The 24,192-nt window shown below is 46.4% G+C and overlaps 1 protein-coding gene across 1 annotated transcript; it reads left to right on the plus strand.

Moving 5' to 3' along the window:
* The first annotated feature begins 6,634 nt into the window (after positions 1–6,634).
* LOC131202678 (tubulin alpha-3 chain) lies at positions 6,635–23,688 on the plus strand. The gene is made up of 4 exons (XM_058191845.1): positions 6,635–6,751; positions 16,669–16,912; positions 20,607–20,755; positions 22,285–23,688. The coding sequence occupies exons 1-4, from the start codon at positions 6,749–6,751 to the stop codon at positions 23,263–23,265; spliced, it is 1,377 nt and encodes a 458-aa protein (XP_058047828.1). The 5' UTR covers positions 6,635–6,748; the 3' UTR covers positions 23,266–23,688.
* The last annotated feature ends 504 nt before the right edge of the window (positions 23,689–24,192 follow it).

Here is a 24,192-nt window from a genome sequence, read left to right on the forward strand (position 1 = left end):
TCTCGCCACGTTGGTTAACCGAATCGCGGCAATCGTTGAAATTAAGTCACACGGTTGTTAAGTCAATCCGGCTTCCCCATTGACTTTGCTTGTCAGGAGGTCGCCAGAAGGGTTCGCGTGACCCCAGGGAGGCTGCAACTGCTTCTATTTTGCCCGCAGAGGTGAGGTGGATCCCCAACTTTTCTGGCCTTACGGAAAAGATTCAAAAGATGACTCTGCAGCCAATAAATTTGAGTTCCGTGGGGTCCTTGGTGCTCTCTGAGCTTGTTGGTTGCTTGCAGGCGTTTCAGGACCCAGCTAGGTAACATCATCAGTGCTGAGAGGGAGTGAGATTTGCAGGGAGGAGGAGGAGGAGGAGGAGGAGGAGGAGGAGGAGAACTGTGGGGTCCTTGGTGCTCTCTGAGCTTGGTTGTTTTCTTGCAGGCGTTTCAGGACCCAGCTAGATAACATTATCAGTGCGAGAAGAGAGTGGAGGAGGAGGAGGAGGAGGAGGAGGAGGAGGAGGAGGAGGAGGAGGAGGAGGAGGAGGAGGAGAACTGTGGGGTCCTTGGTGCTCTCTGAGCTTGGTTGTTTGCTTGCAGGCGTTTCAGGACCCAGCTAGGTAACATTATCAGTACGAGAAGAGAGTGGTGGTGGTGGAGGAGGAGGAGGAGGAGGAGGAGGAGGAGGAGGAGGAGGAGGAGGAGGAGAACTGTGGGGTCCTTGGTGCTCTCTGAGCTTGGTTGTTTGCTTGCAGGCGTTTCAGGACCCAGCTAGGTAACATTATCAGTGCTAGAAGAGAGTGCAGGAAGAGGAGGAGGAGACTTGTGGGGTCCTTGATGCTTTCCGAGCTTCTGTCAGCTTTGGAAGCCATATTAGCCCCGGAAGCTTCCACGCTGCCCCCTTCTCGTGTGTGGGAAAGCAGGAGGGGGGATTTAGTAGAAGGAATGCAGTCAGACAAAATAGCATTCTTTCTGTCGGTCAAGGTCAGGCCGATCCTGCATCTGGAGAAGGAGTGGTTGGAGTGATGTCTCGAGATGGGACGGATGGTGATGGACTGAGAGCTGCAGGGGATGGATTTGGCGTTTTTTGATTTACCGAAGGAAAACCCGGAACTCTCAGATTCCGGTTTTCCCAGATGTGCCAGTATCCCTACTCTAATAAATGGGAACTTTTGCGAAAATGCCTGTCTCGGAGTTTTTAATTGGAGTTGGGGGTTTTCTCGAACGCTGACAGCTTGGTTGTTTGCTTGCAGATGTTTCATGACCCGACTGGGTACCATCATCAGTGCTAGTGCGATGTACTAGCACTGATGACGTTAGCTAGTTTGGGTCATGAAACATCTGCAAGAAAACCACTGAGCTCAGAGACACCGAGGACCCCCCAGTCGTCCTCCTTCTCCCCTCCACAACTCCCTTCAGCACTGATAGTGTTACTTAGTTGGGTCATGAAAACGTCTACGAGAAAACCCACCGAGCTCAGGTAGCAAAGGGGACGGCCTCACCTCAACCCCGAGCTACAAATATTCTCTTTTTAAACCCAGTTCCCTTAAGCTGGATTTCCGCAACACGGGGCTCCGTCTGCCTTTGATCTCCATCAAGTGAGGGCTATCTGTGCAAACTCAACGGTCCTTTTGCAAGTTCCATCCCACCCTTTGCGCCCTTCCCCTTCCAACTTCTCCCCCACCCACCCACCCACAACTCTGTTCTGAATCACTTCACCTAGCCTTCTGCCTCCCTCCCCGCCCTGCGTATGCATTCCAGCCCTTCCCCATGTCTGCGTTAGCCACCTGTTAGAAGCATGCCAGTTATTTTTAAAGGAGATGCGTCCATCTGTTTCCTTTCGTTCAGGCCGCAAGAAAATGGGACGAGCACCGTGGCTTGACCTTCAAATCTTTCCTGGAGACTCTGCAGAACAGCTCCCTAGGTCACAGGCTTACTCTGTCGGACAGGCGGCGCAAGGCTGGAGAGCGCCATCCTACGCCATCGATCGATCGGAGTAGAGCTGTGAGGGACCTTAGAGGTCTTCTAGACCAACCCCCCCCACCCCGCTCAAGCAGGAGACCTCTATAGTCCAGGGGTCTCCAACCTTGTCAACTTTAAGACTTGTGGACTTCAATTCCCAGAATTCCTCAGCCAGCAAAGCGAAGCTGGCTGAGGAATTCTAGGAGTTGAAGTCCACAAGTCTTAAAAGTTGACAAGGTTGGAGACCCTGGTCTATACCAGGGGCCTCCAACCTCAGCAACTTTAAGACTTGTGGACTTTCAACTCCCAAAGTTGTTCAAAGCTGGCTGAGGAATTCTGGGAGTTGAAGTCCACAAGTCTTAAAAGTTGACAAGGTTGGAGACCCCTGGTCTATACCAGTGATGGCGAATCTTTTCGGCACCGTGCCCAAACCGGAATGCCCATGCATGTGTGTGCACATGCCAAGAGCGCCACACACCCGAAGCTGGCCAGTGCATGCGTGCCTGTTTTTGGCTGGTTTTGGAGCCATTTTCAGCCCGAAAACAGCCCCCCAAAAACAGCCTGTTGTGGGGTTTTTTGGCCCATTTTCAGGCCATTTTCCAGCACTCCAGTGCCCGCGAAGACCAGAAAATTTATTTATTTATTTTATTCAATTTTTATACCGCCCTTCTCCCGAAGGACTCAGCCATATAAAATACACAATATACACATTAAAACAAGATTAAAACAAAACATATTATAGGGTGGCCGAAAATTTAAAACAAACAGAAAACAGAAGAGCGTGCGTGCCCATAGAGAGGGCTCTGCGGGCCACCTCTGGCACACATGCCATAAGTTCGCCATCATGGGTCTATAACATTTCAGATAAGTAGCTGTCCAATCTCTTCTTGAAAACCTCCACTGTCCAAGCACCCACAATTTCTGGTGGCAAACTGTTCCACTGGTTGATTGTCCTGTTAAGTTAGGAAGTTTCTCCTTAATTCCAGATTACTTTTCTCCTTGATTGTTTTCCATCTATTGTTTCTTACATCTTGCCTTCAGGTGCTTTGTAAAATAAGTTGACCCCCCTCCTCTTTGGGGCAGCCCCTCAAATACAGGAAGACCGCTAACGTGTCCCCCCCACCTCGGTCCTTCTTTTCTCTAGACTGGCCAAACCCAAATCCTGCAACCGTTCTTCCTATGTTTTAGTCTCCAGGCCTTTGATCCTCTAACGTTGCTCTTCTCTGAACTTTTTCAAAAGTCTCAACTTCTTTTGTAATGTGGGGACCAAAATTGGATATATCAGGACAGAAACGAGCCTTAATCTTCCTGTGGATTCTACACGTGGCCTCTTTACCACCACAAAGTGAAATATTTACTTTGTGGGGAGAGAGAGGAGGGACAGATGGACAGACAGCTAGGCAGGCATGATTTCTTAGAAAGGTGTCCTAGAAGCCAGTGAGTGAGATTGGATATTTATTTATTTGTCTCTCTCCTTTATTATGTTTACAAATAACTCAAGGTTGCGAACATATTAAAAAAAACCACCCTCCTCTTCTTATTTCCCCCATAATAACAGTCCTGTGAGGTGGGTTTTGCTGAGAGAGAAAGAGAGAGAGATTGGTCCAAAGTCACCCAGATGACTTTCATGCCTGAGGCAGAACTAGAATTCCCAGTCTCCTAGTGATTAGCCCAAGGATACCCACCTGGCTTTCATGCCTAACACAGGACTAGAACTCACTGTCTCCTGGTGATTGGCTCAAAGTCACCCAGCAGGCTTTCATGCCTAAGACAGGACTAGAACTCACTGTCTCCTAGTGATTAGCCCAAAGTGACCTAGCCGCCTTTCATGCCTAAGACAGGACTAGAACTCCCAATCTCTGGTGATTGGCTCAAAGTCACCCAACAGGCTTTTATGCCTAAGGTGGGACTAGAACTCACCGTCTCCTGATGATTGGCTCAAAGTCACCCAGCAGTCTTTCTTGCCTAGGACCGGACTAGAACTCACCCTCTCCTGGTGACTGACCCTAAGTCCCCCAGCTAGCTTTGATGGCCAAGGCAGAACAAGAACTGGTTGTAAGTTGAGGACCTGTATCCGAAGCAGGATAACTTTGAGCCTTGTGATTTGCGTCTTAAGTGAGACACAATGATTTTCAGTGATTCATTTATTTTCCCCCGCCCCACTGCTCTTCGCAGGGTCCTCGGTGGTCTTCCCCTGCTCCAAAGTTCGAAAGAGTGAACACAAAACTGCAAAACAGTGGCAAAGAGGCCTGCCAACTGCCTTAATGAATACAATTAAAAGCGCGCCCTTTAATCAAATTATGCGATATCCACCCAGCCCCCGGCTGTTTAACAAGAACAGTTTATAACATGTTCCTCGACGCCCGAGAAAAGGCGCCGCAGTACATTTCCTGCGGTCAGCATCTTCCAAACTGTGGAGCAATGGTGAAAAAAAATAATATTTCTGAGCTGCAAGCTTGCGCCAGGGCCAGACCTAAGTCAGGGGTTCTCACGGGTCGGGCAGACCCGAATTGGGACACGTGGTCCCTCGCAGAACGATCTCTTGCCCTATGCAAGGCATCGGATGTAATGATCAGTGTTTGGAACTGGGCTCAGATGGTGACTGCAAATTAGCGCAGCGCTAATTTTTACAAAACAGCTACTGGATAATGGGATCCTTGGTGGAGTTTGGTGGTTTTCTTGCAGACGTTTCTTGACCCAACTGGGAAACATCATCAGTTTTAGAAGGAGTGGTGGATTGCTACGGGTTCTCCCCGTGTTCTGGAGCCACAACACCCCGGTTCGGGAGAGTTGGTAGCAGAAATGTTGACGTGAGAGTGAATCGGTTTGCTCCTACTGTCAGCTGGGCCCTCCCGCCCGCCCCTGCGCTATTCCTCCCTTTATTCCTTCGTTTTTAGCCCAACTGAAAGGCGCAGCAAAGCAGATTGCCCCTGCCTCAGCTGTTTAGGTAAATCAATGCGCTTGCACAAAGTTTAGCGTGCGTCCGTGCGAGGGAAGTGAGCACGCACACGCCAATCGCGCACAAAGCGCATACGCGAAGCGAACCAGTGCTAACATTGGTTAGAATCCACCACTGGTTAGAAGGGAGAGGGTGGAAGGAAGAGGAGGAGAAGGAGGAGGACAGTAGGGTCCTTGGTGCTTTCTGAGCTCGGTCGTTTTCTTGCAGCTGTTTCATGACCCAACTAGGTAACATCATCAGGATTAGAAAGAAGTGGATAGGAAGAGGCAAAGACTGTGTCAGTCCTGGCAGCCTTTTTTATACCTTTGAACCTTCAGACTTCAGGCCTGCCATAAATTCTACTGTGGGAAAATGGGAGGGGGGATTGTATAGAGTGAAGAGGATATGTAGTCAAAATAACATTCTTTTTAGAAAGTCAAGGCCGTTGTGACCTGCCGCTGTGCTGAGGAAGAGGAGGAGGTCTCTTTCTGTTCCAGAGGGTGCCTGATTGGTTTGTGCGATGGGCACGTGGGTGAAGGGCAAGGACCTGGACTTTCTTTTGGGTTAAGGAAAACCCGGATAGGATAGCATAAAAATAGAATATTAGAATAGAATAGAATAGAATAGAATAGAATAGAATAGAATAGAATAGAATAGAATAGAATAGAATAGAATAGCAATAGCAATAGCAATAGCATAGCATAGCATAGAATAGAATAGAATAGAATAGAATAGAATAGAATAGAATAGAATAGAATAGAATAGAATAGAATAGAATAGAATAGAATAGAATAGAATAGACATTGGAATGAAAGAATAGAATAGAATAGAATAGAATAGAATAGAATAGAATAGAATAGAATAGAATAGAATAGCAATTAGAATGAAAGAATAGAATGGAATAGAATAGAATAGAACAGAATAGAATAGACATTGGAATGAAAGAATAGAATAGAATGGAATATAATAGAATAGAATAGAATAGGAATAGAATAGACATTGGAATGAAAGAATAGGATAGGATAGAATAGAATAGAATAGAATAGAATAGAATAGAATAGAATAGAAAATAGAGTAGAGTAGAGTAGAGTAGAGTAGAGTAGAGTAGAGTAGAGTAGAGTAGAGTGGAATTCTTTATTGGCCAAGTGTCATTGGACACGCAAGGAGTTTGTCTTCGGTGCATAAGCTCTCAGTGTACATAAAAAAATACATTCATCAAGAATCAGAAGATACAACACTTAGTGATAGTCATAGGATACTAAGTAAGCAATCAAATCACACTAGGAAACACTAAATCAAACATCGTAAATCGTAAAGATACAAGCAACAAGGCTTTAGTTATAAGGAGGAAAGGAGATGGGTAATAGGAAGGATGAGAAGAAGAATAGTAATACAGCCTCAGTCAATAGTTTGACAGTCTTGTGGGAATTAGTTGTTGTTTAGCAGAGTGATGGCATTCAGGGAAAAAAACTGTCCTTGTGTCTAGTTGTTCTGGTGTGCAGTGCTCTACAACAGTCATTTCAAGGGTAGAAGTTGAAATAATTTTATGTCCAGGATGTGAGGGGTCTGTAGATAATTTTGATGATGATGGCTCGGAGGAATTCCCAGGGTGTGTGTGTTTGTGTCTGGGTGTGGGTATGTGTGACTTCACACCCAATCCCGCACCAATGAGCAGTGAAATCTGACCACGTCCCTACCCCAAATTTCCTTCCTCCCCTCCCTCGTCCCTTTCCTTGAAAGTGTGCCTGTCGCTTTAAATAAGCCCGAAGACTTCATTTTTCAGGTGGAGTCTGGTTTTGCTTGGGTTATAAATTTGCAGGGAGAAAAACCAGCAGCTGCTTTGCTGGAATCCCTGGACGCAGGCATCATGGTAAGTAAGCCCACAGTCTGGGGTATGGGGGTGGTCTCCGGTGCAGGCTAAGCTCAGGGGTAAGGGGCTGCCCCGAAGTGGAAAGGAAGCATCCCCTTTGGAAACTTTTTACAAAGTTTGGGTTTTTTTGGAGGGGGGGGGAGCAGGTATGGGCGAAGAAGATTTCCTTTGGACGATCTGCTCCTTATAAGGCGAAAAAGTAACCTCCAGAGGGGGGGCAAAAAAAGGGGAATTATATTTCAGGAAGGGGTCTTTCCCTTTTTGGCTGCCTCCCCTAATCATTTCCCAGTGCAGAAGTGGGGCTGAGTTTCTTGCAAAGTTTTATGGGTCCATTGTGGGACACTTTTCCCCCACATCCAGTGGGTATCTTCAGAGGCTAAGGGGGGAAAAATGTGACCGTACAGTAAATTCCATTATTATTATTTTTGGGGGTCCCTCTCTCTCTTTCGGTATTATTTCACCCTGTCGCTAACGAACACGGCGAAGTAACATTAACTGTACTTTAGCGCACACACACAAAAAAATTTTTTTTCCCTTTCTCCGTTTCTGGATAAGAGGAAACTGCCATATTGCCTTTGTTTGCTGTAATCCCAAAGGTTGATAAACTAAAGACCAAAACAAAAATGTGTTTGCTTTTTTATTTTATTTTATTTTTTTGCAAAATCTTTAAGGGAGGAAGGGGGTCCCAAGCTGGGAAACTTTTAAAAGTGAAATTAGAAACTGCTAGGCGAAAGCTCCCGAGAGATTGTACTGATTGCATTGCCTATCCGTCAACTTTTTGGGGTGGGTGGGACTGCAAAAGTATATATATTTTTTTCCCCTTCAAATGTTGGCAGACCATCTTGCTTTGAATCCAAGAAACTGCTGTCAGTTTACTCTTCGAACTGGCCCAGGAAAGTTGGCGTCGTAAGCTCGATTGGAGTGTGGTCTCTTCCTAGTTTCCCAAGCAAAACTAGGTTGAATTGGATATGTCTAGTTTAATGATAAGAAGGATTAGGGGTGACATCATAGCAGTCTTCCAGTATTTGAGGGGCTGCCAGAAAGAAGGGGAGGGGGGTCAACCCATTCTCCAAAGCACCCGAAGGCAGGAGAAGCAGCAATGGATGGAAACATAACTAAGATTACAAGCAACCTAGAATTAAGGAGAAATTTCCCGACAGTGAGAATAATTAACCAGTGGAACTCTTTGCCTCCAGAAGTTGTGGGTGCTCCAACACTTGAGGCTTTTAAGAAGAGATTGGATAGCCGTTTGTTTGGAAATTGTATAGGGTTTCCTGCTTGAGCAGGGGGTTGGGCTAGAAGACCCCCAAGGTCCCTTCCAACTCTGTTTCTTTTATTCTAGCTCAAACCTCGGAAAGAAATAACAACTAATCAAGGAGAGAAGCAATCTAGAATTAAGGAGGGATTTCCTGGCAGTGAGAACAGTTAACCAGTGGAACTCCTTCCCACCAGAAGTTTATTTATTTATTTATTTTATTTGTATTTATTTATTTTGTCACAACATCATACAAAAAGATTATATAGTATATACACATATAAACATATATAGGAAGAAGAAAAGAAAAACAATAGGACAGGAACGGTAGGCACGTTTGTGCGCTTATGCACGCCCCTTATGGTCCTCTTAGGAATGGGGTGAGGTCAATAGTAGAAAGTTTTAGGATTATGAGAAGAGACTACAGTCAGGTAAAGTATTCCAAGCACTGATGATTCTGTTGCAGAAGTCATATTTTCTGCAATCTAGATTAAAGCGGTTGACATTAAGTTTAAATCTATTGGTTGCCCTTGTATTATTGCAATTAAAGTTGAAGTAGTCTTTGACAGGAAGGACATTACAATAGATGATTCTGTGAGTTAAGGTCACAGAATCATCTTAGGTCTTGTCGAAGGCGATGGAGTTCCAAGTTTTCTAAGCCTAGGATTTCAAGTCTGGTGGGATAAGGTATTTTGTTGTTTTCGGAGGAAGTTGTGGGTGCTCCATCGCTGGAGGTTTTCAAGAAGAGACTCGACAGCCATTTGTCTGGAACGGGACAGGTTCTCCTGCTTGCGTGGGAGGTTAGACTAGTCCAGGGGTCTCCAACCTTGGCAACTTTAAGACTTGTGGACTTCAACTCCCAGAAACCCTCAGCCAGCTTTGCTGACTGAGGGGTTCTGGGAGTTGAAGTCCACAAGTCTTAAAGTTGCCAAGGTTGGAGACCCCTGGACTAGAAGACCTCCAGGGTCCCTTCCAACTCTGGTTATTCTGTTATACTGTTAGCGGGAAGTATTGAGGAAAGCAGAAGTTTAAATGGAGGAAGGAGTCCAGCCCTCTTTTAGCAGATTTTAAGATACGAACCGAAACCTATTTTTGCAGGTTTTTGAGGTTTCGGAAAGCATGCGCGAATGAGGCAGCCGCTCCGAAGGGGCATCCGAGCTTTGCCCGTTGAAGAAGAGAGAATACAAATAGCAGCAGTTGTTTGGTGCAGAACAGCTGGTGCCTCTTGGCACGCTTGTCGAAGCGAGCGTGCGACGGAGCACACATGGCCGCCGGGCGATTCCGGCAAAACTGGCCAAGAAGGTCTACCCTAGATGGCCAGGCCAGGAGACAAAGCAAAATATAAATAAAATAAAATAAAATAAAATAAAATAAAATAAAATAAAATAAAATAAAATAAAATAAATAGTAGAAAGTTTTAGGATAAAGCTTTTAGGATTATGGGAAGAGACCACAGAGTCAGGTAAAGTATTCCAAGCACTGATGATTCTGTTACAGAAGTCATATTTTCTGCAATCTAGATTAAAGCGGTTGACATTAAGTTTAAATCTATTGGTTGCCCTTGTATTATTGCAATTAAAGCTGAAGTAGTCTTTGACAGGAAGGACATTACAATAGATGATTCTGTGAGTTAAGCTTAGGTCTTGTCGAAGGCGACGGAGTTCCAAGTTTTCTAAGCCTAGGATTTCGAGTCTGGTGGGATAAGGTATTTTGTTGTTTTCGGAGGAAGTTGTGGGTGCTCCATCGCTGGAGGTTTTCAAGAAGAGACTCGACAGCCATTTGTCGAGAACGGGACAGGTTCTTCTGGAACGGGACAGGTTCTTCTGCTTGCGTGGGAGGTTAGACTAGTCCAGGGGTCTCCAACCTTGGCAACTTTAAGACTTGTGGACTTCAACTCCCAGAAACCCTCAGCCAGCTTTGCTGGCTGAGGGGTTCTGGGAGTTGAAGTCCACAAGTCTTAAAGTTGCCAAGGTTGGAGACCCCTGGACTAGAAGACCTCCAGGGTCCCTTCCAACTCTGGTTATTCTGTTATACTGTTAGCGGGAAGTATTGAGGAAAGCAGAAGTTTAAATGGAGGAAGGAGTCCAGCCCTCTTTTAGCAGATTTTAAGATACGAACCGAAACCTATTTTGCAGGTTTTGGAGGTTTCGGAAGGCATGCGCGAATGAGGCAGCCGCTCCGAAGGGGCATCCGAGCTTTGCCCGTTGAAGAAGAGAGAATACAAATAGCAGCAGTTGTTTGGTGCAGAACAGCTGGTGCCTCTTGGCACGCTTGTCGAAGGGAGCGTGCGACGGAGCACACATGGCCGCCGGGCGATTCCGGCAAAACTGGCCAAGAAGGTCTACCCTAGATGGCCAGGCCAGGAGACAAAGCAAAATATAAATAAAATAAAAATAGAGGCCTGCCCGACTCTTTGGAAACGGTAGTTTTCAGCTGCTGGCAGAGGACGGGGCTAAGCATGAAACCGAGGTCCTCTCTGTGGCCCACCGGGTGAATTCGGTCGTAGAGTGAAGCTTTCATATATTATTTATTTTCCCATGTGGCTCAAGGTAGAGTCCTCGCCTTACGACCGCAACTGAGCCCAACGTTTCTGTTGCAAAGGCAGAGAGCGTTGTTAAGCGAGCTTTGCCCCCATTTTACGACTTTTCTTGCCACCGTTGTTAAAGGAATCGCTTCCCCATTGACTTTGCTCGTCAGACGGTCACAAAAAGAGGATCACGTGATTCCCAGGACCGCTACGACCATCATACTTACGAGTCACAGTTGCCAAGGGTCTGAGTTTCGATCAACATCACCGTGGGAGACCTTGCAGTGGCCGTTAAGTGTGAAAAACGTTTCTCAAGTCGCGTTCTTCCAAGGCCGTGGAAACCTTGAACAGTCACTAAACGAATTGTCGTATGTGGAGGACTGAGACAAGAAGAATTTCCCTTGATAAGCGAAGTTGGTTGTGGAATGAGTCTAGTCTAGTCAACTTCCTGACCTTCGAACCTTCCGCCGCGAGCTTAAAACACATCTATTTATTTGTGCAGGACTGGACTAGAATTTTAATCTTAAATTTAATTTTAATGGGGTTTTATCATTTTAATTGTAATTTTAAATTTTGGCCTATTTAAATAAGTTTTTTAATTAGTGTTTTATCTTGTATTATATTTGCATTTTTATCAGACTGTAAACCGCCCTGAGTCCTTTGGGAGATAGGGCGGTATAAAAATTTGATTAAATAAATAAATAAAAATAAATTAAGTGAATCACATGGTCATTAAGTGAAGCCGGCTAGAAAGTTTGCAAATGGTCATCACATGGCAATGAAGAGACTGCCGTGGTCATCGTGCGTGAAAAATGTTCATAATTCCCTTTTTGAGGACCGTTGTAACTTTGGTCATTGAACAAATGATTGTAAGTTGAAGCGTATCTGCATGGGGAGGTACAAATGGTCCTCGATTTACAACAGTTCGTTTAGTGACGGTTCAAAGTTACGACGGCACTGAAAAACGGGTCTTCTGACAGTTTTTCACACTTACGACTCTTGCAGGATCATGTACCGTAATTTATGCATTCGGATGCTTGAACAACTGCTTCATATTTATGACGGTCCCAGTGTCCCGGGATCACGTGATCAAAATTCAAACGCTGAGCGACAGACTCGTATTTATGACGGTGGCAGCATCCCGTGATCCCCTTTTGCGACCGTCTCTGATGAGCAAAGTCAACGTGGGAAGCCGGATTCACTTAACGACCGTGTCACTAACTTAACAAGTTCCGTGATCCACGCCACAACTGTGGCAAGAAAAGTTGTAAAATGGGGCAAAACTCACTTAGCAACAACTTGGGGTCGATTGTGATCGTAAGTCGAGGACTGCCTGTATAACTAGGTAATTGATGCCTTTCAGTCACACGTAGCTGGAGTCTCTGGAATTGGTGCTTTTCTCAAGCTTGGCAACATGAAGACGAGTGGACTTGAACTTGATCCTAGCTGGGGAATTCTGGGAGTTGAAGTCCACAAGTCTTAAAACTTAGCAAGTTTGGCTGGCTGGGGAATTCTGGGAGTTGAAGTCCTCATGTCCTAAAATTAGCAAGTTTCGTTAGCTGGGGAATTCTGGGAGTTGAAGTCCTCATGTCTTAAAACTTAGCAAGTTTGGCTGGCTGGGGAATTCTGGGAGTTGAAGTCCTCATCTCCTAAAATTAGCAAGTTTCGTTAGCTGGGGAATTCTGGGATTTGAAGTCCTCATGTCTTAAAACTTAGCAAGTTTGGCTGGCTGAGGAATTCTGGGAGTTGAAGTCCTCATGTCCTAAAATTAGCAAGGAGTCTAGAGCAGGGGTCTCCAACCTTGGTCCCTTTAAGACTTGTGGACTTCAACTCCCAGAGTCCCTCAGCCAGCGGCCCCTCCCTCCTGGGAGTCTAGAACAGGGATCTCCAACCTTGGTCCCTTTAAGACTTGCGGACTTCAACTCCCAGAGTTCCTCAGCCAGCAGCCCCTCCCTCCTGGGAGTCTAGAGCAGGGGTCTCCAACCTTGGTCCCTTTAAGACTTGTGGACTTCAACTCCCAGAGTTCCTCAGCCAGCGGCCCCTCCCTCCTGGGAGTCTAGAACAGGGGTCTCCAACCTTGGTCCCTTTAAGACTTGTGGACTTCAACTCCCAGAGTCCCTCAGCCAGCAGCCCCTCCCTCCTGGGAGTCTAGAACAGGGGTCTCCAACCTTGGCAACTTTAAGACTTGTGAACTTCAACTCCCAGAATTCCTCAGCCAGCTGCTCCTCCCTCCTGGGAGTCTAGAACAGGGGTCTCCAACCTTGGTCCCTTTAAGACTTGTGGACTTCAACTCCCAGAGTCCCTCAGCCAGCAGCCCCTCCCTCCTGGGAGTCTAGAACAGGGATCTCCAACCTTGGTCCCTTTAAGACTTGTGGACTTCAACTCCCAGAGTTCCTCAGCCAGCAGCCCCTCCCTCCTGGGAGTCTAGAACAGGGGTCTCCAATCTTGGTCCCTTTCAGACTTGTGGACTTCAACTCCCAGAGTCCCTCAGCCAGCAGCCCCTCCCTCCTGGGAGTCTAGAACAGGGCTCTCCAACCTTGGTCCCTTTAAGACTTGTGGACTTCAACTCCCAGAGTTCCTCAGCCAGCAGCCCCTCCCTCCTGGCTTTGCTGGCTGAGGAACTCTGGGAGTTGAAGTCCACAAGTCTTAAAGGGATCAAGGTTGGAGACCCCTGGTTTAGACAAACCATGTTTTTTTGATCTAACTTTCCTTAAGAGTGGTTTATTAAGCAGAAAAACGAGATTTTTCTCTATACCCATCAGCCTAAGCTCTGGGCAAATTGATACAGATAGTCCTCAACTTATGACACTGATGTACCGACAGGTAGTTTCAACTTACAGCCATTCATTTAGTGACCGTTCGAAGTTACAACGGTAGTGAAAAAAAGTGTCTTATGACTGCTTTTCACACTTAGCAACCATTGCAGCATCCATCATTGACTCATATTTATGACGGTTGCAAGTTCCCAGGGTCACGTGATCCCCTTCTGCAACCTTCCGACCAGCAAAGTCAACGGGGAAATCAGATTTACTTAACAACTGTGGCAAGAATGGTCGTAAAGCGGGGAGGGGGGGGACAAAACTCACTTAACAACTGTCTTGCTTAGCAACAGAAATTTTGGGCTCCATCGTAGTCATAAGTCAAGGATGACCTGTGCTCATGTGATTCACTGATGAATTGCAGCAAGAGCTTGTAAAATCGGCTGTGACCCACTTAATAACCAACTTGTTTAGCGACAGAAGTCGAGGATTTTATCTGCTGAACGTTGTTCTTCGAAATCCGAAGAACCTCTTCGCCATTATGCCAAGTTCTTCGACACAAAAAATGTAATTAATGATTGCTAGAAAACCTGGGATTTAAAAGTTGAGGAGTCAGCCTGGCCCTCCGCAGGATAAAACATTCTTTTCAAATCTATCCTGGCCAACTCTCAAAACGGGACGAAATAATTCACAGATGTTCTGCGTGCAAGCCCACGCCCATGTTCCCCCCACTGCCCCCACTTTTCCAGGGTAAGCAGTATCATGCAAATTGCAGAAAAAAAGAAATTACGGAAGCGAAAAATGGGAAGGTAGAGAAGCTGAAAGGAAAAGAATCACAGCCAAGCGTAGTTTGCGTCGAGGCTGCGGATTTTTCTAGATTTGCAAAACCGTCTTTCTTTCTTTTTTTTTTAAATCTACCCCATTTATATTTTTAGAATAGAATAGAATAGAATTTTTATTGGCCAAGTGTGATTGGACACACAAGGAATTTGTCTTGGTGCAGATGCTCTCAGTGTACATAAGAGAAAAGATACCTTCATCAAGGTACAACATTTACAACACAATTGATGGTCAATATATCAATATAAATCATAAGGATTGCCAGCAACAAGTTATAGTTTATATTTCTGTTTTAATTATTTGCTTTTAAGATCCGGACTGATTGGAAAGTGGGGTTAAGTTAAGTTAAGTTAAGTTTATTTAATTTCTATACCGCCCTTCTCCCGAAGGACTCAGGGCGGTTTACAGCCAGAATAAAACAACGGAATACAAAAATTAAGAACAGATTTAAAAGACAAATATTCGAATTTGGCTAGAAACTATAAAATCGACAGCTTACGTAACAAGAATGACGTAGGGAGGAGCTGTTATGCTGCACGTATAAATGAAACCAGGTGATGTCTTTGTAAGTAAAAGAGATATACAGATAGTCCTTGACTTACAACAGTTCATTTAGTGACCATTTCAAAGTTACAACGGCACTGAGAAAAGGGACTTGGGACCGTTTTTCACTATTACGACCTTCCCAGAATTCCAGTGTGATCACGTCATCAAAATCTGGGCAACTGGTTCATACTTATGACCGTTGCTGTGTCCCAAGGTCACGTGGTTCCCCCATTTTGCGACCTTCTGAGAAGCCAAATCAACGGGGAACCCGGATTTGCCTAACAACCGGGTTACTGACTTACCAGCTGCAGTGAATCGCTTAACGACCGTGGCAACGAAGTTCGTAAAATGGGGCAAAATTCACTGAACAAATGTCTCGCTTAATGACGGAAATGTTGGGCTCCGTTGTGGTCGTAAGCCGGGGAATGCCTGGACAAATCACAAACCAAGAGTGTGACCTGGATAATTTGCTTTCATTGGACCACAGATCGTCCTCGACTTACGACCTCAACGGAGCCCAAGATTTCTGATGCGAAACGAGAAGGTTCTTCCATCGGTTTTGCCCCGTTTTATGACCTTTCTTGCCACCGTTGCTCAGTGAATCACGGCAATTATTAAGTTAGTCGCCTGGTTGTTAAGTGAACCTGGCTTCCCCCGTTGCTTTTGCTTGTCAGAAGGTTGAAAAAGGGGGATCAACGTGACCCTGCGACCGTCATAAATACGAGCCAGTTGCCGAGCCTCTGAATTTTGATCATATGACCATGGGGATGCTGCAATGGTCGTAGGTGTGAAAAATGGTCATAAGTCACTTTTTTCAGCGCCGTTGCAATGGTCACTAAGTGAAAATGTTGTAAGTTGAGGACGGCCTGCATTGGCTCACTTAACTACCACAGTTTCATTTAAGGTCCGCCACATGAACTCTAGCTGCTTAACAACGGCCCTCCAAAAATGTAATATCACGTCAGTCATGCGGGTGCTTCGACTTACAAGAGTCCTGCCCTAAGACAGAAATTCCAGAATCCTTTATGGTTGTGAGTCAAGGACTACCTATACACTAAACTAGGTCTCTCCAATATACACGGGGTTAAAAAAAACTGAAATCACTAACTTCATTTGATGACCCCATAATCCCTTGCATTGGGGTGGAATCTGGACAACGGAATGGAGCTAAGTGTGTTCGGTCCCCCCTCGCCTCCGTCCGAGCGATGGCTTAATTAGCCGGCACTATCAGCTCTGGCAGCAAATTAGCGAACGTCTGCCAAGTGTCTCTGTTATCTCCCTCAACGCCGATGAGTCACCCAGGAACAAACAGTACTTCAGCTCTTAGTTAAGCAGTTAATTTGCCTGCTATGAAGAGGTATAGCAGCCCTTGCTGCTTTTATATCCTGTGGGGTGTGGCTCCATGACTCAGCACTTCCTAGGCCTGCCCCACCCCTGCTTCTGTTGTTCCCGCCTCTCCTGCCTACGAAACCTAGGGTCCAGCCAGGCCTGATTGCCATCAGCCGGGTCTGGAGATGTGGCCTGGTGGGGGGGAAGAGTCAGGGGAAGGAGGCCTCGTTATCTCCTCCACCTGGCCTGCCTCTGGCTCCTGGAGCTGAGCCAGGGAAGCCGGTGCTCCCGATGTAAGTCCTGATGGCCTTCCCCCTCACTGTCCAAGTCGCTTTTTGGCAGGAGGCCCGGCTCGTGGGGGGGGGGGGGCGCAGACACAACAAAGTGTTTCCTGGCCTGATGCCTTTCCTGTCGCCAATGCGGAGTTTTGTTCAGCAGATATATTCTCACTGCGCCCAAAGAGAGAAATATCTGCCTCTCCCTAGGATCGAACTCGCAGCCTTCTGATTGCGAGGCCGGAGCTCCACCTCTAGGCCACCGCACCGCTCTGAGGTTATAAAAAAAAAACACCCTGAAAAAATGCAGATGATTACAATTTATCCAGATGTGGCTGACCGGACCCGTTGACGTCCTCTCTGGTTTTTGTTTTTTTTTTCCCTAGAGGGAATGTCTCTCGATCCACATCGGTCAGGCGGGAGTCCAAATGGGGAATTCCTGCTGGGAACTTTACTGCCTGGAACATGGGATTCAGGCGGACGGCACCATCCTGGCCAACCAAGCCTCTCCGAAGGCCATGCCCGAAGCCGAGCAGGTAGATTCCTCCTTTGAGACCTTTTTCTGCGAGACGGCCTCCGGGAAGCACGTCCCTCGGGCGGTGTTTGTGGATCTGGAGCCCACCGTCATTGGTAAGTAGACTTGGGCAAAATCTCTTAGACGAAGAAGAAGAAGAAGAAGTAGTAGAGCATCTCTTGAGGTTCTTCAACAAGGGGCAGAACATAGGATCTTGCAAGCGGAAGCCGGATCTTGCAAGACTTCAGAAGTTCTGGGTTGCTCCACCCCTGGCGGTTTTTTAAGACGAGATTGGCCGACGGTTTCTCTGAAATGGGAGAGGGGTCTCCTGCTTGAAGCATTGGACTAGAAGAGCAACCAAGACGGTCGGGGCGGGGGGGGGGGCTGGAGGCTAAAACATACAAAGAACAGCTGCTGGAATTGAGAGTCCTTGCATTCTCACCATTTGCAACCTTCCCAGCCGGCTTCCGATAAACGAAGCCAACGCTTCACTGTGACCACACACAAACACACACAAAAAGGTAATAAAACTGGGCACAATCGTTTGGCGCCTCACTTAAGGACCCTATCCCTTAGCGACAGAGGTTCCAGTTCTAATTTTGGTCACAAGTCAAAAGATTTATCTATATAACCCTTTAGAATAGAATTTTATTTTTTATTGGCCAAGTGTGATTGGACACACAAGGAATTTGCCTTGGTGCATATGCTCTCAGTGTACATAAAAGAAAAGATACCTTCATCAAGGTACAACATTTACAACACAATTGATGGTCAATATATCAATATAAATCATAAGGATTGCCAGCAACAAGTTATAGTCATACAGTCATAAGTGGAAAGAGATTGGTGATGGGAACTATGAGAAGATTAATAGTAGTGCAGATTCAGTAAATAGTCTGACAGTGTTGAGGGAATTATTTGTTTAGCAGAGTGATGGCCTTCGGGAAAAAACTGTTCTTGTGTCTAGTTGTTCTGGTGTGCAGGGCTCTATAGCGTCGTTTTGAGGGTAGGAGTTGAAACAGTTTATGTCCAGGATGCGAGGGGTCTGTAAATATTTTCATGGCCCTCTTCTTGACTCGTGCAGTATACAGGTCCTCAATGGAAGGCAGGTTTAATAGGGGATTCTGAATTCGCATTTTTATTGCACAGGGAGAGGGTGAACTCCGATCACAGTTTTCCTCAGCTACCCATGTGTGAAAAAAACGAAAGATGTTGAGACTCTAGAAAGAGTGCAGAGAAGAGCAACAAAGATGATTAGGGGCCTGGAGGCTAAAACATATGAAGAACGGTTGCAGGAACTGGGTATGCCTAGTTTAATAAAAAGAAGGACTAGGGGAGACATGATAGCAGTGTTCCAATATCTCAGGGGCTGCCACAAAGAAGAGGGAGTCGGGCTGTTCTCCAAAGCACCTGAAGGCAGGAGAAGAAACAACGAATGGAAACTAATCAAGGAGAGAAGCAACTTCAAACTAAGGAGAAATTTCCTGACAGTGAGAACAATTAACCAGTGGAACAACTTGCCTCCAGAAGTTGTGAATGCTCCAACGCTTGAGGTTTTTAATAAAAGACTGGACAACCATTTGTCTGGAATGGTATACAGTCTCCTATTTGAGCCGGGGGGGGGTTAGACTAGAAGACCTCCAAGGTCCCTTTCAAGTCTTTTATTCTGTTAGTCCAACCCCCTGCTCAAGAAGTAGACCCTATACCGTTCGAGACAAATGGTTATCCAACATCTTCTTAAAAACTTCCAGTGTTGGAGCATTCACAGTTTCTGGTGGCAAGGGGTACCCCTGGTTAATTGTTCTCACTGTCAGGAAATTCCTCCTTCATTATTCCAGGTTGCTTCTCTCCTGGATTAGTTTCCACCCGTTGCTTCTTGTCCTGCCCTCAGGTGCTTTGGAGACCCTGCTCTTCTTTGGGGCAGCCCCTCAAGTACCAGAAGACAGTTACCATGTCGTCATCATCCCCCCCACCCCCAATCCTTCTCTTCGACAGGCTAGAGATACCTGTGTTAGGTAGCCAGGTTTGCATGCTGTCAGTCATTTCTCTGCACCCCTTGGGACTCTGTCCTTCTTCACCCCGTGCAGCCTCCTTTCAACTCCCGGTGGCTTCTGTCAAATTGATTGTGCAGTTTTCGTGACAAAAGATGGAAGTGGTTTTTAACCATTGCCGCCGCCTTGTTTGGACTTCCCGGCTTAATCCAACAATCGTGAGGTTTCCTGTTGGCGCCTATCACGCTCTGAACAGCATCCGGTCTGTTTCGCTTTAGAGATTAAGGAAGGTTAGCCAGCCCAGCTCTCTGCAGCCACCAAACAGTTGCAGGAAATCCAGAAGGGGGTTATTATATCTGCCCTTGAGCATGCCTTGAAGAGTCTTTTTGAAATCACAAGCTTAATTTTTAAAAATAATAAGAAGAAAAATACACTATTGCTGTTGGTAAATCCCTGAACTGCAGCTTTCCTTAATGTTTCTTGCCTGGTGCCTTTAAAAGCTGCATAAATCTATTTTTCCATAGCTGCCTTGAGGAAGCTTTTCATGAAGAGTGTTCTTGCTTTTCGTGAAATGTGTATTTTTCTCTCTCGAATAAAATGTACATATTAAATGCAATACAAAATAGAATAGAATAGAATAGAATAGAATAGAATAGAATAGAATAGAATAGGATAGAATAGAATTCTTTATTGGCCAAGTGTGATTGGACACACAAGGAATTTGTCTTTGGTGTATCTGCTCTCAGTGTACATAAAAGAAAAGATACATTCATCAAGAATCATAAGGTACAACACTTAATGATAGTCATAGGGTACAATAGAATAGAATAGAATAGAATAGAATAGAATAGAATAGAATAGAATAGGAATATGTTGGAAGGGACCTTGGAGGTCTTCTAGTCCAACCCCCTGCTTAGGCAGGAAACCCTACACCACTTCAGACAAATGGTTGTCCAGTCTCTTCTTAAAAACTTCCAGTGTTGGAGCATTCACAACTTCTGGAGGCAAGCTGTTCCACTGGTTAATTGTTCCCACTGTCAGGAAATTTCTCCTTAGTTTTAAGTTGCTTCTCAACGCTATTTATTTATTAAATAGCCGGTTCTTCTCAATGAATGCCGGGGTGAGGTGGGGGAGATTGATCCCTGAACATTGGGGAAATTAAGTCACCTTCAATATTGATCTGCGGGAAGTAGGCAGATAACGATACACAACAGGATACAATCTGCAGGAAGTTCCAGAAAAAAAATCTGAACTGCGGCACTCCCTGAGCCCTAAAAGGGGACAACTGGTTAAAAAAATGGCATTTTCAGCATCCTCAAAATGATTGCCACAGATCTGATGTGAAAACAGCAAAGGTTGGGAAAGGTTGAAAAAAAACCCCCAATACTGATAGAATATTCATAGTCTAGGTCAGGGGTCTCCAACCTTGGCAACTTTAAGCCTGGAGGACTTCAACTCCCAGAATTCCTCAGTCAGCAAAGCCTCTCCCCCCTCACCCCGAAAATAAGCCCTCCCTGAAAATATTTAAATGCAGAGCTGGAAATCAGGTAAGATCGCAAGAGGAGCCCCATCATGCTCCACCTGCCCCAAAATAATAAGACCTCCCCAAAAATAAGGCCAAGCGCTTATTTCAAGGTTCAAAAAAAATATATATAAGACAGGGTCTTATTTTCGGGGAAATGCGGTACTTCGCATTCCTTCTTTTTAACCTTTCCGTGTGGCTAGTCGACTCTCCATATTCAAAACGGGACTTTTGGTGGATGGGGCCCCTCAGCTCATTCTTCTCTCTCTCTCTCTCTCTCTCTCTCTCTCTCGGCAGATGAGATCCGCACAGGAACCTACCACTCCCTGTTCCACCCAGAGCAGCTGATTAGCGGCAAAGAAGACGCTGCCAACAATTATGCCCGAGGCCACTACACCATTGGCAAAGAAATCATCGATACCGTCCTGGGCAGGATTCGCAAAATGGCAAGTGATGACTGCAATTTGAAGCTTTTTTTGGGGGGGTGAAAGGTTGAAATTCCCAAAAGTTGTATATAAGACTTCGCTGGCATGCCCAAACGTTGTTGTGACCTAGGCTCACTTAGGCATAAAAGACACACTTAGTCTTAAACAAACCTATTTTATTATAACAGCCAAATTAGTCCAAATTAAGTCCAAAACCAAGTCCTTCAGAAAAAGTCCTTCGGCCTTATCAGAAACCTTTATCTGGTTTGGCACCCTGCCAAAGGCTTTTCTTGGCAAAGCTCCACAAAGTTCAGAAAGAAGAGACGCCGACTCCAAACAGATTTAGCAACATTGCTTTCCTACAAAGAGCCCACGAGCAGTTGCTGTTCTTTTAAGCCTTATGGGAGGGGGCCAATCATCTCCTGGCCTTACTCCTGAGTCGTCCCTTTTGCTTCAGCTGCTCTTGCCCTCTAGGAGCTCTTCGCATGCGTGCACTAGGAACAGGCTCCTCCTGTTCCTCTGCCTCTCTGCTGTCCGCCTCTGGAGGCTCCAGAGTCCGCTCATTGCTCCCAGATGGCTCTGGCCTCATCTTTGCCTCCAAGGCAGAACCCTCATCCGGGCCTTCCCCTGACTCCAGGACTAGCCCTTTGTTCTCTCCCAGCCTCCTCACTGTCTGACTCTGCTGCTAGCTCTGCCGGCTCCTGGCGGACCACAACAAACGTGATTTTTCGCGCCAGTGGCTCCTGTGGGAACAAACTTCTATTTCCCAACCTTGGCAATTTTGAAGCTTATTATTATTTATTATTATTATTATTTATTAGATTTCTATACCGCCCTTCTCCCGAAGGACTCAGGGCGGTGTACAGCCAAAATAAAAACAAACAATACAATATACAATTAAAAACAAGAGTTAAAAAACTTATTACACAATTGGCCTAAAACTTTAAAAAACGTTTAAAACGTTATGGACTTCTATACCCAGAATTCCCCCAGCCAGTTAAAACAGGGTTTACCAACCTTGGTAACTTTGAGACCCATGCTCCACAGGGACATGAAATGGGCCAAAAGCTTTTTAACGATGGTCTCGCTTAGCAACCAAAACGTGGGGTTCATTTGCAGTCAAGCACTGTCCGTACCTTCAAGTGGGTAAACTTCTTGTCTGGGCAAAGCCTAGATCAGAGGTGTCAAAGGTCCGCGGGCTGGATTCGACCTGCAGGGTGCTTAAATCTGGCCCGCAGGGCCAAGCTGGAAAGGACTGCCCGCAGTTCCTCTGCTGGCCAAAAAGGGCCACGGGAGGGACATACATTTTTGACCGGCAGACTGCTTCTGGAGGTCGGAGAGTACTGTGGAAAGAAAGAAGGGGAAAAACATATATTGAGCCTGTGTCAAATGCCCACCATGACCACGCCAACCCCCAGCCACCACCACCATCGTGGCCCTCCGAGGTCAAACATAACCCTGATTCGACCCTCCGTGAAATCAAGTTTGACACCCCTGGCCTAGACTGTCTTCGGATGGCACTAATAACCCATTTTGTCTCGTCCATGCAGGCTGACCAGTGCAGCGGCCTTCAAGGTTTCCTGGTCTTCCACAGCTTCGGCGGCGGCACTGGGTCCGGCTTTACCTCTCTCCTGATGGAACGGCTCTCGGTCGAATACAGCAAGAAGTCCAAGCTGGAATTCTCGGTGTATCCCGCCCCGCAGGTCTCCACCGCCGTGGTGGAGCCTTACAACTCCATCCTGACCACTCACACCACCCTGGAGCACTCGGACTGTTCCTTCATGGTGGACAACGAAGCCATCTACGACATTTGCAACCGAAACCTGGACATCGAACGTCCAACCTACACGAACCTCAACCGGCTGATCGGGCAGATTGTCTCTTCCGTCACAGCTTCCTTAAGATTTAACGGGGCCCTGAATGTCGACCTGATCGAATTCCAGACCAACCTGGTGCCCTACCCCCGCATCCACTTCCCTTTGACCACGTACGCCCCCATCATCTCGGCCGAAAAAGCCTATCACGAGCAGCTCTCGGTGCCGGAGATCACCAACGCCTGCTTTGAATTTTCCAACCAGATGGTGAAGTGCGACCCGCGGCGGGGCAAATACATGGCGTGTTGCCTCTTGTACCGGGGGGACGTCGTGCCGAAGGATGTCAACGCGGCCATCGCGGCCATCAAAACCCGGCGGTCCATCCAGTTTGTCGACTGGTGCCCGACAGGCTTCAAAGTGGGCATCAACTACCAACCGCCCACCGTGGTGCCCGGAGGAGACCTGGCTAAGGTTCAGCGGGCCGTCTGCATGCTTAGCAACACCACGGCGATCGCCGAGGCCTGGGCCCGTCTGGACCACAAGTTCGACTTGATGTACGCCAAGCGTGCTTTCGTTCACTGGTACGTGGGCGAGGGCATGGAGGAAGGAGAGTTCGCAGAAGCCCGGGAAGACCTGGCGGCTCTGGAGAAGGATTATGAAGAAGTCGGCCGAGATTATGCCGACGGAGAGGAAGAGGAGGCCGAGGAAGATTTTTAGACCCCAAAAATTTGGGCGTAACCAAGAAAAGAGGCAGCTCTGACCATCCCTGCCGAAAAAAATAGCCTGTCGGTTAGCATCAGGATTCTCCTGCCGGAGTTTGTTTTCTTAAATTTACAATCTTCTATTCTTCAAGGACTATAGACCACATTGTACTTGGCTAGAAATCACCCCCCTTATAGCCCCTTTTTTTAAAAAATAAAATTATTCCTAGTTAGAACGATTTAAAAAAAAATAATTAAAATTAACGCTCGAGTGAGGATTGGGGTATTTTCAGGATTGACGAAAGGCATTATGTATGACTCTTGTAAACCGTTTTGTGCACTGCTTGAACAATTGTGTGAGGGTAGAATCCCTCGATATTATTATTATGGAATGCAATAACCCGCTTCTTTGTACTTCATTAAAAAGCTGAAATAGCAACAGCACGTAGACTGATATCGCTTCCCAGGGTTTTGCAGCCCGTCTCTAAGCGCTTTTGCAAAGTCAGCCTATTGGCCTCAACAATCTGGGTCCTCGTTTGACCGACTTCAGAAGGACGGAAGGCGGAGTCAGCCTTGAGCCGGTCAGGATCGAACTGCTGGCAGTCGGCAGAGTTAGCCTGCGATGCTGCATTCTAACCACTGGGTCACCACGACTCTTGTTGTAGGAGGAAGAGCTTTTTTCCGATGTAGCAATGGGGTCTCCCGGATTCTTTCTGTGGGGCAAAGGGTGTTGCTTTGCCCCACAGAAATCCTATTTCCTTCGTTAACCGTTTCAGGTGCAACTAGTTCTTGACTTACAACATTTCATTTAGTGACCGTTTGAAGTCACTAAATGAACTCCCAGAATTCCCCAGCCAGCAGGCTTTAAGGTGGGTGGACTTCAATTCCTATAATTCCCCAGCCAGCAGGCTATAAGATGGGTGGATTTCAATTCCCAGAATTC

The sequence above is a fragment of the Ahaetulla prasina genome, chromosome 7 (genome assembly GCF_028640845.1).
Source record: "Ahaetulla prasina isolate Xishuangbanna chromosome 7, ASM2864084v1, whole genome shotgun sequence".
Lineage (NCBI taxonomy): Eukaryota > Metazoa > Chordata > Lepidosauria > Squamata > Colubridae > Ahaetulla > Ahaetulla prasina.

Coding starts and splice junctions, on each gene's coding strand:
- LOC131202678 (XM_058191845.1), top strand. Junction 16,913..20,606: donor TCTGGAGCCCACCGTCATTG/GTAAGTAGACTT, acceptor CTCTCTCGGCAG/ATGAGATCCGCACAGGAACC. Junction 20,756..22,284: donor TGGGCAGGATTCGCAAAATG/GCAAGTGATGAC, acceptor TCGTCCATGCAG/GCTGACCAGTGCAGCGGCCT.